The sequence below is a fragment of the Acipenser ruthenus genome, chromosome 11 (genome assembly GCF_902713425.1).
Source record: "Acipenser ruthenus chromosome 11, fAciRut3.2 maternal haplotype, whole genome shotgun sequence".
NCBI classification, from domain to species: Eukaryota; Metazoa; Chordata; class Actinopteri; order Acipenseriformes; family Acipenseridae; genus Acipenser; species Acipenser ruthenus.
In genome coordinates, this window is record NC_081199.1 from 35,117,757 (window position 1) to 35,131,674 (window position 13,918).

The 13,918-nt window shown below is 35.4% G+C and overlaps 1 protein-coding gene across 4 annotated transcripts in view; it reads left to right on the plus strand.

Moving 5' to 3' along the window:
- Positions 1-13,918, plus strand: part of LOC117426643 (kalirin-like) — a 168,510-nt gene that overhangs the window by 69,196 nt on the left and 85,396 nt on the right. For all 4 annotated transcript variants that reach the window (XM_034044457.3, XM_034044456.3, XM_059033817.1 and 1 more), the window contains exons 8-11: positions 191-322; positions 1,606-1,836; positions 7,581-7,703; positions 9,845-10,036. In XM_034044457.3, the coding sequence (XP_033900348.3) occupies positions 191-322; positions 1,606-1,836; positions 7,581-7,703; positions 9,845-10,036 (678 nt within the window). The remainder of the gene's footprint in view (positions 1-190; positions 323-1,605; positions 1,837-7,580; positions 7,704-9,844; positions 10,037-13,918) is intronic.

A 13,918-nucleotide genomic window follows, 5' to 3' on the forward strand; every position in this document is an offset into this window, starting at 1 on the left:
AGGTCTTTTGTCTGGAGTTTGTATAAAATAAAAACTGCTGCCTGTCAGTTCGCACTTTAGCCAATGTAAAACTTAAAAGTAATAAAAGTAGAATTACTCCGCTCGTTGAATTTGCATCTGACTTAATGAGTGCATTTCATTCTGCTTTATGAAATGTCTTTGCCTGATTGCGTTTCTGGCCTGATTCCAGTTTCTATCCGGCGTGGAAGCCTGGTGTAAGATGTGCAGTGAAGGAGGCCTGCCAAATGAAATGCAGGATCTGGAGCTTGCCATCCATCATCATCAGTCACTGTACGAGCAGGTCACCCAGGCCTATGCAGAGGTAGGAGCTGACAAATTATTGGAAATGAACAGAAAATTGAAAAAAAGACAGTATCTATAAGCTTGGTAATGTTATACAGTATATGAAGTGTATTTTCCACTTGAGTGCACACATAAACCATGCAAACAAATAGATGTGCCTGTGTGCTTGTGTTCATACAGTATATGGAAATGTGTAACTTTTCAATTAAACAAACTGAATCTGCTTCACTCAGCAAGATACAGTAACTCTGTTCCCTTGCTGAGTTTATACTGTCCTGTTTAAAGAAAGAAGACTATACTTAAAAATATGTTCAAAATGTTGAACATGTAAAATATGTAAAACAAATCACATGCTCTTAAAGATATACAAACAGGCCAAAATAAATAAGGAAAGAGTGAACACGATTCAAGCAGAATTACCATATCATTGAATTTTTGCCAAAAACTCACTTAAATATATTTTTTTAATTAAACAAATGCTGAAAAAAAACAACATACCAACACTTCAAAGTCATCCATATTCTTTGAACATGCAATACTTGCATGTGCCTACTGCACACAAATAACAAAAAAAATAAAAAGTAAGAGGCCAAAAAGTCAATTTTAAATAACACTTATTCAATAATAGTCAATCTTGAGTTTAAAAGAACATGATTTGCAGCCTTTTGTGAGGTATTGGTTACTGTGATACGATATATTCACTGAAACCTCTGCCTCTTTTATACATATATACTTACAGCAAACATCTCTCTTGATACCAGTATGCATTACATTTGCACTTAATGAGAATGATGGTAAACATATTTAATTAAAATGTTTAAATTGTATTAAAAAAATAATCTATTTAATATTTTTGATAACAGGATACAATGCAAGGTGTTTGTGTATTAACACATGTTCACTTTAGCTATATCCAGGCTGTATTCCATTGACATTTTTGTTTTTACTGTTTGAGCACACTTATAAAATATTAATGTATAAAAATCATTATGTATACGCTGCACAGGATATCTGAGTCATGTGGTTTTTTTTGTTTTTTTTTTAAATTATGATTTGTAACATTGGGACACACTTTCTGAAGTGTGAACTCCTATTATTTAAAGGAGAAAAAAAACTAGAACCAAAATATTCACAGTCTCTTTTTAGCATTCTCATTTTGTATCAATAATGTTATATTCTCTTCTAATAAATACTTAAAATAGTCTGTTAAGATTTAGTTAAGAGATGATGTTTGACTTAAAACGCAGACAAATACGGAGCATGTTGTCCAGAAGAAAAAAGCTGTTCTATTGTTATTTCCAGGTGAGCCAAGATGGGAAAGCTTTGTTGGATGTTCTGCAGCGTCCTTTGAGTCCTGGGAATTCAGAATCACTAACTGCAACAGCCAATTACTCCAAAGCAGTACATTGTGTCTTAGATGTAGTACATGAGGTACTGCATCATCAGCGAAGACTGGAAAGCATCTGGCAACACCGCAAGGTTCGCCTGCATCAGCGTCTTCAGCTCTGTGTTTTCCAGCAAGATGTCCAACAGGTAAAGGCTGCTTTACAGTGAAGGATTCATGTTCTTAACAGGAAGATGAAACAATAGTACCTTACACACAGTACATATGCTGGCTGCAGCAGAGCAATTTAGAACCAGCATTCTAAGCTTCATACCATACTAGGCACTACTTTGGTTCTGCTCTGAGTGACAACAGAACAGAGAATGTGGATGACAGATGCTTTCCTTGTGTTAGGGAAATATTTGATGAAGTTGTGATGATATACGATTTTATTATTAGTAGTGCTGAATGACACAGAACACATATTCCTAATCTTTTTTGCTTGACAGAAAATGCATGCGGTGTGGCTTAAAGTCAATTATTTAAATTTTTAGATTTCTAGGAATATAGAGAACAACAGAACAAGAAAACACTTTGTGTCTTTACTGTCACCACCAGCTTTGTATATTTTCCAGGGCAATACCCTTATACAAGTTTACCATGGTATTTTTACACGGTATTTTTGCACTTTTACTATGCTTTTTCCATGGTAATACCATGTATTAACCATACTTTACTCTGGTTTACCATGTTAATTAATACTTTTTACCATACCTCACTGTTCTTTACATTGCTGCTTTATTACACTTTGCTTGCTTTTATAAGGGTACATTTTGTAAATGTTTTTCTATTGCATTTTATTTGTTTATATTTATTTATATTTAACCTTCACTAAAATATGTTTGATTTTAGCCCAAAGGCAAGAACCCAAACACCAATTTTATACACTTCTAAATATTGAAAATATTGAACATTCTTGCTATCAAGGTACAGTAGTGGGAAGAAGGTTACATAGCACCACCTAATATTCCAAAACTGACACTGTGGAGGTCCACAAATAGCTGCTAAAGCAAGACGTAACAAAATCATGCACAGCTGTTGCCAGTGAGTAAATACCCCTTCTTTACTTTCATAACAACAAACAAATCTCTCTCATGCCTATTAGTATCTTAGTGCGAGAGTAACAGGAAGTCCATGTAAGGCTGTCAGTTACAGAAGGGCCTTGTCTCAAACAAGACTTTCTTTTTTTTCAGCTCATTGGGGCCAGGCTCAATCTATGAACTTTTCATTTGAATTGGTTGCCATTACTCATTGTATCTTGACTAAAAAGAATACAGTTCTAGAGCACAGAATGTAGCATTATAAATAAAAGGATGCTGGACTGTTTCCCAGTACATTAGGACAGTAAAATCTGTGGTTTGTACTGTATGTACACAGTTTTATTGAAAAAAAGACTCTGTGGTTGGCAGTGAAGACTGCTATAGTAATGTTTTCTTTTCACCAAGGCTCTTGAATGTATGTGCAGTTATTAACCCAAAAGCACGAACATTCAACAGTATTGAAAGTAGTGCCAGAGATTCCTGTACCTGTCTCTGATTTCAGCAGTGTTGTGGATGGAAATTATGCCATGGAAGAGATTTTGATGTGGGATATACAGAGAGTAGAAAAAGATAAGAAAATTGAACAATTGTGGTGTTTATCCTATAGGATCATAATCTTCAAAATGTTTTATTTTATTCACAGCTAAGTTCCTTTTGCTCTGTTAACATACTGTAATTGCAAGAAGCAACAAATTATGCACCTGTTAAAATTGTGTTTTTTACAATTTCACCACAGTTAAACGCTTATGTATTTTTTACATCAATCGTTTTTAACTGGACAAACGAATGACATGGGCAACATTGAATGAAGTGCCCTGCTTTGTTTATTTTGTAATTTCTACATGGTACATGTTTTTTCCCCACAACATCTTCCCTCATTATTCATAGATTAAGATGATGTCCTCATTCTCTGAAAGATTATTAGGATTGGAAACCTAAACCTGTAATGCCTTTGTTAAAATGTTTTGCCTTTTTTATTTAATGGCTGAGAGCTTTGGACTGTATTTAAATTGGTGTTATTTTGGTTGATCTCTTAAGAAATTAACAATGCTACTTTTAACATTCATACAGTAAAGGAGTTACAGTACAAGGTGCAGACACTACAAACGATCAACGCGATTGCTTTTATATGTTAATTTCCCATAAAGCCCTGCACACATAAAGCCCTTAACAGTACCATGCTCTTTGATCTGAACTGAGACCAACAGAACCAAAGCAGTAGCCAATAGACTAATCTTTTGAGTTGATTCAAGCCAAGTCCTTGAGACGATTGGTTAATGCAACTACATTTCCACTGTGACAACCAAAAGCTAGATTTTACAGGAGTTTAATAGCTAATATTAAAGAAGTTAAATAATGATTAAACATTCCCCTTGGTGGATATAAATCAGTATTGCACAGTTATATTGATGGTCCAAGAATGTTTAGATATGGTTTTCATTTTTAATGGAGGCTGGGGGATTGATGTATGTGGTTTTGCTGTTTATATGATCAGTCCTTAACGCTGGCATGCTGTGGTTGCCTTAAAAACTTTCCAGTTTTATCTAATGTTGCAGGAATGTGAGCCAGCTTTCAAGATTAGCAAGTGTTAGCCTTTGTCACGTGTTCATTGGCAAGCCAGGTTTGATGACTGATTGAAGTTGTTTCTGTTCAGTAACCCTGTTATCAGTTTAAAGCACAAGTGAGAAGCCCAGTGGAAGCAAAATTAAGTACAAATCTCTTGTTTTAAATCTGTGAGTCACAAAGGAGTTTCCAAAGAATATATCATCCTCATAGACAGTACGTGGGTAGTTTTATTTAGACATCTTTTCAAAGACATCTATAAGAACCATTAAATGTGAGAAGGAAAAAACGGAGCAGTTGGTCCATTTTAACTGCCCTTCCAGCCATGAAATCAGATGTAGGAACATTCCTGTCGTTTTTCAAGTTTCCTTTTCAAGGAATCTTTTATAGTCAGCAAGGAAAATATGTTCATGTTGAGATATTAATTTGTACTAGTGGTAAGAGGATAATGAGTGCTTGCAACCATCCCATAAAAAGTGAAGACATAATACTAGCCTACCAGCTGGCAAAAAGGTTAAGGAGGTAAGCTGCAATGTCTTGACTGTATAACCCTTTAGATTCCCGAAGTCCTGTGTGTACCCATTTAGAGCATCTGCACCCCATGTCTTTTAATGATTACTAAAAGATATGTACAAACAGCATTGTTGGAAACCATGGTTATAGGATCCAAAGGGATAAATTAGCAATGCAGAAAAGAATATGGAAACTAAATACAGTCTGTTGGAGGCTTGCTCTTAAAAGAATATCTTTCAATGTATACTGTATGCAGTGACTTTATACACATATAGTAGAGCATTTTCCTGACTTTTAGTAAAATTAGCAAATTTTATGACGAGCTAACATAAGATAGTAAGTTGTGTGAGATTTATATGGACATATGTCCTCTTTTTTAGTAACAGAGCCATATCAAATTTAAGGATGAGGGTAGGCTTTTTCCCATTGCCTAGCATAGGTTGTCTAACTAATGTCTTCTGAGCCCCAACTATTTGCTTGTATTCTAACTGTTAACAGATTTGTGTATGGAAAGAGGCAATTTCTAGCACAATTTTCCCGGCTCAATCAGCTGCCCTGGGTGATTTACATGTTAAAACTGCAGAAAATCAATACATATAAAGCTGCCTTCATCCATTGTTCTACAACTTTATTGTTACTGTAGCTGTTTCAATGGTTTCATACATTGTTTTACGTACTGATTTGTGTTTGTTTTCTGCATTGCTTTCTACATTGATGTTGTAAACAACAATACCCCTCTGCAGTCCATTTATTAAGTGCGCGTCAGGTCCAATTTATTTTCACCCGCGCAGTTAATTTTAGACGCGCTGTTTAAAAGTATTTTTTTTTTCAGTCAAACGGGTTTAAAAGCCCCTGTATATCAACAAAGCACTCACTAGGCATCTCCAGCCCCGCCCCACCCTTTCGTTCGCTATCGCTTTCACAGATGCGAATAAATAAATAATAATAATAGTGGTACATACCGATCGATAATCTCCTGATCACTCGTTTTATCACCAAACTCCTCAATAATGCAATCCAAGTCATTATTTTATTTCTATAACATCTCAAAAAAGCTCTGCAAATGTCTGTGATGTATGCTTATTCATGAGATACGCCTTTTTTTTTCGGCTTGTCTCGGCTCCTGTCGCTTCCACTCGGCAATAGAATGGTTTTCTCGGCTTTTTCCGCTGAAAAAACGAATAGAAACCGTTTTTTGCGTATTTAAAATGATGTCGGACAGGGTCCGACAATGGACCTGATAGGATTAATTGCAATGTCGGACCAGGTCCGACAATGGACCGCAAAGGGATACACTTCAAAAAACACATCCTTTTGTGTACTGGTAATTCATTACTTAACTCATAGCTTATTGCAATTAGAGCAGACTAAAAGTCTCAGACTCTTCTAATGGGTTTTCAGATCAATACTGAATAACATTTTCAAATAATTAATAAAAGCCGAGCCTTCCTGGGTGGTGCAGTGAGACTGTCCTTGGAATCCAGATAGGGGACTAAGCTTGTGTGACTTACTGTACCATAGGCCATTTAAAAAACATGTACCATTTAAATTGTGACCAAAACACAAACGCATACACAATGCATTTGCATACTGTAGTCACTATGATCACTTAAACGCGCTCAGTCATGTAATTGTTTAGTAACACTCTTTTGTGCTTCAAGTTAAAAGCCACTTACCTGTCTGCAAAAGAAAGCTGCCACCCTTGTTAATGCAAAACTCACATTTTTACAAACATTTCAGTTTACCCAATGCATTTTAAATGCTTGGATTCTACTTAAGTATATTTGACCTTAATGCATAAGGAACTCTAGTCATATGGTACAGTGGACACTTGCTGTTACAGAGAACACAATACAGCTGACATTTTTTTTTTTTTCTATAGTCGAAGTCAATGTAACCTATGGAAAATGGGACCAAGTTTAAATGTAATTGAACCTATTTGAGTTTTTCTGTTGCAGTTCTTTTGTATGATAGTATAGACAATTGAGTGCTAATTTTAATGGGTTTTATGAAAAGGTCTTACCTCTTTATGCCAGTAAAGTATTACTTATCTAGGTCAAAGGACAGGCATCTATTTTAGAATCCTATTTTTGAAGTAAATTGAGAACAAATTATGCTGGCACCCTCATAGGTGTATTTCATAAACGCTTCATTATACACACACAAGGATGAAAAGTAATAAGTAAGGGGGCACCTTCATGTTTTCTTTTAGCACTGACTCACTCTGCACTGACTGAATGTGATTATGGGAACAAAACAGGAAGAATGGATAATTGATATAGGGCAGCCATTTATTGTTACAGTGCCCTGAAATTAAACAAATTAATTAGAATCTGTTATACTGCAGAGTTTTACTGTAGTTTTGAGATTTTAGTTGTCCCGTGGCACTTATGATCTGTGGTACTTTGAAAAAGAGCTATTGTTTATGGCAAACTAAATATGCCAATAGATGATCTCTGTGTACATCAGGCTTTACTACCAGTCATATCAGTTTTAGTTATATTTCCATAGTAGTTTGTAAATACAGTCTACACTACCTTACAAAATGTATTGGGACAACCTATTGTTGAAAGGATGCTCACACATTATACTGTACTTTGCTAATTCACAATGCTGCCAATGTAGCTGTACAGTGCCATCTTGTGAGCAACTCTGGGTTTATCGTGTGCCTGATCTTGAAAATCACAATTGAAGAGTATTACGCAGTCGTTGTATTTAGTTGTCCAAAGTGCTGGTGGTTTTAACAATCGCTTTTGCCGTTTTCACTCCAACAACAGGTGATGGACTGGATTGAAAACCACGGGGAAGCCTTTCTCAGCAAACACACAGGAGTTGGAAAGTCACTTCACAGAGCAAGGGCACTCCAGAAGAGACATGATGACTTTGAGGAAGTAGCCCAGGTAAGGATACAGTATTCCATTATGTTGAAGGTCATTATTTCTGAAGAATTAAGTCTATGGGTGACATAATTTTCCCTTTGTATTTGCTTGTCTTTTTCTGCCTTCTGATAGCAGACATTTTTTTATATATATAAAATGGAGGGCGACATGCTCTGTGGCAAGAGCATGTTACTGCACTGTTGCTTTCCAGCAGCAGTGTCAGTGGATATACTGATTTATTAAAAAAACATTTACAATCCATTCTGATTGTACAGGTACATATAAATCAGGTACAGTAGTCGCCTTGTATAGGAGCTGTTAGTGTAGAAGGATGTTAGCAATGGCAGTGTGTGCAGTCAACAATCAGAATCTGGATATGCTGAAATCAACGCCAGATGAAACACATGCAACAGCAATGAGCATACAAGTTATTTAACATTTAGAGTGAAAAGGTTTAGTAAACATGTAGTACTAATTGTACTAACTGGAAAATATGTGATATAGTAAAGCACTTGTTTGGCACTGGACAGAGATTCATCCATATTTAATGCAGGTATAACGTCAATAATAATGTATAATCTCTACTGCATGCCTAAAACCAGTATATGTACCTTTATCTAAACTGACGCTAAACTCACATTACAAGATTTTTAACAATTAAAATGTGGACTTTTTAAATAATCTTCACTTTTTTTGCTATTTGTATTTCTATGGTTCTTGCTTAATTAGTGCTTCAATGCCAGTTTACTGTAATTTACTGTAAGATAACAGCTGCTTTAGGTCTGTAGGTTAACAATTCTAATTGGGTAATAAAGTCCAAGGGGTTAAGGTAATGAGTACTTCAGTAGAAGACAGGTTTCACAAAAACCAGAAGCAGAAGTTTTCCATATTTTGCTTCCTCTACTTCATCTTCATGGAATAGAAAGTGGGCTATTGAAATTGGATTTTAGCCGTGGGATTAGGCAGTGTGGAGTCATTGATTGCTCTTCACTGGGGATTGAAATGAAGAAGACTTCAGTGTTTTCTCATAGCTTTGTGATACTAGTCTGGAGATGCTCTGGGAGGTTTTGATAGGGGTGCTGTGTAAGCAATGGTAGAAATTATACTTGAAGATTCTTCAGAGCCCAGTAGTTACCATCTGGAAAGCATGTTTTTGGAACAGGGTTTCTATCACCAGCACAAGTGCAGATAACAAGTCTAGAACTGGCACACACATTTCAAAAGCCATTTCTATCAAAACTGCACTGTTTCTCCAAATTTTCCATTTTGTGAAATGTGGCACATCCTTTAGTGTTGCGCATTGGGTGAGACATGAGCCTTTTTTTTGGAATTAATATAAAAAATATATATACTGAATATATATTTTTCCTCTTATTTACAGTATATTTATTGCATGTAATAATAAAAAAAGCATTTGTATATGAAAGCACATAAACATATACTATATATATGCAATGCTACACACATTGTAACATTATCCAGTTTAAAGTTGTCACCAAACATACCCTTTCTAGATTATTGTATTTTTATAAATGGGGTAAGGGACAGAGATATTTAAATACACACATATTCACAGTGGATAATTTGAGAGATCTTCAAAAGATTAGACCCCTAACAGTGGAAATGAGTCCCATTTCCCTGGATTCTAGCATGGAATGTCATTAATAGGCACTGGCAATGTCAGAGTTCAATTAAAGAACAATAACTACTGTAATGGCAGAGATTTGTATATGCTTCTGAGATGACAATTTACGGCAAAAATTTCTTTAAGGGCTTTTGAGGAATATTTTCTGTCCCTTTGAGGTCAAATCAAGTCACATCATTACTGCAGCTCAGTGAAATTCCTTGGATTTCCAGGATAAGCACGTGCATTCGGTTTATGAATCCAGCTTGATGCCTGATGCTCCAATGACATGTTGATAAATAATACAAAAAAAAGCATTTCATGCCAATGGTGGGATTACTGTGTGTGGATTTACATTGGAGTCCCTCTCAGATGGTGCTTAAAATATAATTGTTTTTTCTGGGATAGCAGATTATATATATATATATATATATATATATATATATATATATATATATATATATATATATATATATATATATAATTTGCAGCAGACAGTTTTGTGACTCATACCCTGTTCCTTGTTTTTCTATGGTAGAATACGTACACCAATGCTGACAAACTGCTAGAAGCTGCGGAGCAGTTGGCTCAGACCGGGGAGTGTGACCCAGAGGAGATCTACAAAGCTGCACGGCACCTGGAAGTGCGCATTCAGGACTTTGTCCGAAGGGTTGAGCAGAGGAAACTTCTACTGGATATGTCAGTTTCCTTTCACACTCACACCAAAGAGGTATGTCTGACATCGTTCTCAATTTACCTGATGTCCTTTCCTAATACATCATACCCCCAGAGGCAGACTGTTGCTCCCCACACAGAGATATGCATATGAATGTTACTGTCTGGCTGGGGACTGGGCTGGTACACTATGTATGGGGTACCTGTTATAGAATATGAGATTAACCGCAGGAGGTAGGCAGATACTTGTATAACTGGCTTGTGATTTTAGTTTCCAGTCTGGTGGAAGTGGTTTGTTAACAACTTCAGTGACATATTTCAAGAGGACTAGACCTAACATAGCCAAAGTATTGTATGTAATCATCAGTCCTCCATTTTGTGAATATGGCAATACCAGGTTTTCTGCAGTACTTTTCTGAGTTTGTTTAGCCATAACCTGATGCATTTACCAGGGCAAAAGGATAGTTTACATTCTTAAGGACATTCAGCTATTCAGCTCAGTGGTTTGGGGTTTTGTGACCAACAGTTCCCTCAGGAAGAAGATGAGACCATTGAGCTAATTTATGAGTCTATTGACTGTGGTGGGAGATGAAAGTTGGTGGGAGTTATAAAGTGCTGTGTCGTTGACCTAGTTTTATAGTTTGATTGTTCTAATGAATTTAGATTTCATTTAATTTTATATTTACATACAGCTTGGGGTGTCCATGATTTGAGTTTGCATTATGTGGTGATAATATATTTTTTAACTATCTATCTATCACTTTATGTTAGTTGGCACAGATAATATTTATTGATCATTGAAATGCCTTTTTTCTGTGTTTAAATTATTTATAAACAAATAGTAACAGCTTTGTATTTACATTAGAAATGGAAGTCTGTTTTCATATACTGCACGGTAGATACTTGCAGTATGCTGGTCTATTTATAGTAATTACAGTCCCCAATTATTTTACTTGTCAGTGTTTTTGCAACATGCGAGTAATGTAGTTGGAAAATAATAGCGTGTGTGTTAACCATTCCTTTAATTACATTGCACAGAAGTCAAAATGAGTTACTCTAAGAAGTAATTACAAATTATTTGAATTGGTTCTGATGTATGCATGCACTGATTGCTGGAGTAAATTGTGTACTTAAATTAAATCATTGCACTCATTAGCTTTCCACTTCTTAAATTTCCCTTTCCAATTGCAAAACAGCTCATAAAAAGCCAACAACTACATATCATATCGGTACAGTAGACAAAACAAGAAATATTTTGTGGTTGAATTTGAAATAGTTTTACCTTGTGCTGGCAAACGGATCAGTATTTTTTAATACTGCAGTATAATGTTGGTCAGGAGATTAGAATAATAATACTGGAATAGATTTTTCAATGTAAACCCCTGTCTGGCTATGTAGGTTACTCGGTTAATATAACTTGTGTTATTTAGAATAAATTATTTTTGAAGATACAGTAACTTACTTTTATTCACAGCAAAAGATTTTTTGTAAGTGATCAAACTGAAATCTGTTTTTCCTACCAAATATTTAGCATTACATTTCACATGCACTTGGCTGATTTAACATTTTGCACCATAACTAGATGCCACTCCACAAGTATTTGTAGTTACAATTGTAATGTTATGATTATTTATTCTGGCATTGTACAGTATATGCTGAGAGTGGTGGGGCATTTCATTGAATATGGAATATATACAATAAAAAAATAACAAAAATTCACAGGCATTTAATTAGTTTCCTATGCGGCAGTAATGTAGTGTACACATGTTACAGTACTATCTCAGTAACATTAATATACTCTAAGATTGAAGGTTTGCTCTTTGATGCACTATCCAAATAAGGTTGAGTCCACAATCACATAAGAGCAACTCGATGTAAGTTTTTGCATTTCATTTACATTTTTATTCGCTCTGCATTTGTGTTTTTATCTTCATATTGATTTAGTTTTCAAGTAAACTGCAGTAGCAATTAGCTAAAGTGAGCCACACATTGCTGAGTATGCAGGAAAAATATGGAGTGGTTGGCCTTATTTTACTGAGAGTATCCAAGGATCTTTAAGGCTAATGATGTGACTGCACTTCTTTAAACTTGTTAGACACCTCACGTGGCAAATGGTGTATAGAATCAGGGTATAATGTTTGCTTTAAACTGTAGGGGGGTATTAGTATAATGCTTTACTGATTTCTGAATGTTCTTCTTACTATTAAATGGCTGGTATTGTTCTTTCATCCCCAGAATACCTTGACTGTGGTGAGTTTTATGATAGCAGTGGACGTTTATTGCTTCGGTTATTTTAGGAATGTGATCAAGCTCTTGATGTAACTACACCATCTTTGAGCACAGGGCGCCTCTGTAAACAAGATGGTACATCTTAGTGGAACATCTGCTTTCACAAAGATTAATGTGTAAGAGGACTGTCAGCAAGATGCAGCAATGTGCAGTGCTGTATGCCACAATGAACCAGACCTAGTTCATTGTGTATAGATATCATACAAACTGATGCTTGGAATCCTAAAATAGTAGTACAATAGTGTGTGAAATGGAGTTTAGCTTGGTTAATATACTGTACAGATACAATAATAAAAAATAAACTTTCTGAACAGCTTCAGAGCACCGAGTGAATTTTCTTCTCTACAAACTCAATCATTTCAAGTGACTCAATGCCCGGATTGCTGTTATTGACCTTCTAAGCTTCAAACACAACAACCTCTTTGCATGGATAACTGTCATTTTAACAGTTTAACACTATTAATAACATGCTCATTACAATATTAGATTATCAAATACTTTTTTTTATCATAAATAACTTTTATGAAATGAAGAAACATACATACGTACATGCATATATGCATGCATACATGTATATAAAACAGATGGCACTTATTTCTTGTTTCTGTGCACTTTCATGTGCTTTATTTATAGCCAGTTTTTTTTCTCCATCATGGCACTGCTTGAACTGCACTGCCTTCCTACAGTCCAGTATAAAACTCATGCAGTGCTGCTTCAGAAGCATGTATAGGATTAACTGCTAAAAGAATCTGAAGGTCTGCGTTCCTTCCCGCTGGAGACAGCTGCCTTAACGGTTCACTGTGGAAAATGAGTTCTGACCTAGATCAATCAATGCCTTTTCCAGACCACATTCTCATCGTGAGTTTAAATTCCCTTGCAAGGACTCAAGCCCACTTTAGACTGAATCCTTTTCCCATTGATTATCCAATGTTCACTCCACTGGGTTTCTTCATTTGCTGTAGATTGTCCACTCTGAAAAATAAGTGGTAGACATTTATAACTTCTTTGTTGTGCCCTAAATGGTCAATATGCTGAACAAGAACAATCCTGATACCCACATAAGAATGCTGTCAACTAAATAAAAATGCAGTACAACGTTTATTACATCTTTCTCTTTTTTAAATATTTTTCATTGTGCAGTTTTCTCTGTTTGTTCCTAATGCAAGCCTAAAAAGAGTAATGTAAAGATAGCAAGCATGCTGTATGTCTATGTAAGTTTAATACAAAAAGCTGTAAAGCATGGTAGTGTTTTAGAAATCATAAAGACAATTTCATGATAACAAGCCTGAATAAAGTTCCCTAAGGAAATCCAGTATACGTGATTTTAATACTAATATTATCATCCCTGCCTGCTTACCTAATTTAGTATATTATGCTAATTTAGAAATCAATCCTCTGTTAACGCAGAACCTCACACAGGTTATTTGATTTTTGTTTCCCCTTATTATCACATATGCCTGTATTCAGGTTCATTTTAATATCCTTGTGTAATTTTGTGCCAACTTGTTGTAATTAAATAGATGTCAAATATTTTTTCTGTGGTTGAAATTACAAAACTATTTCAGAGCTACATTTGTAATCCTGAGTGTGTTCAGCGCAGAGGGACAGTTTCCACGACAACCGCTCAAACTGCAAAGCTGCTCTGTCC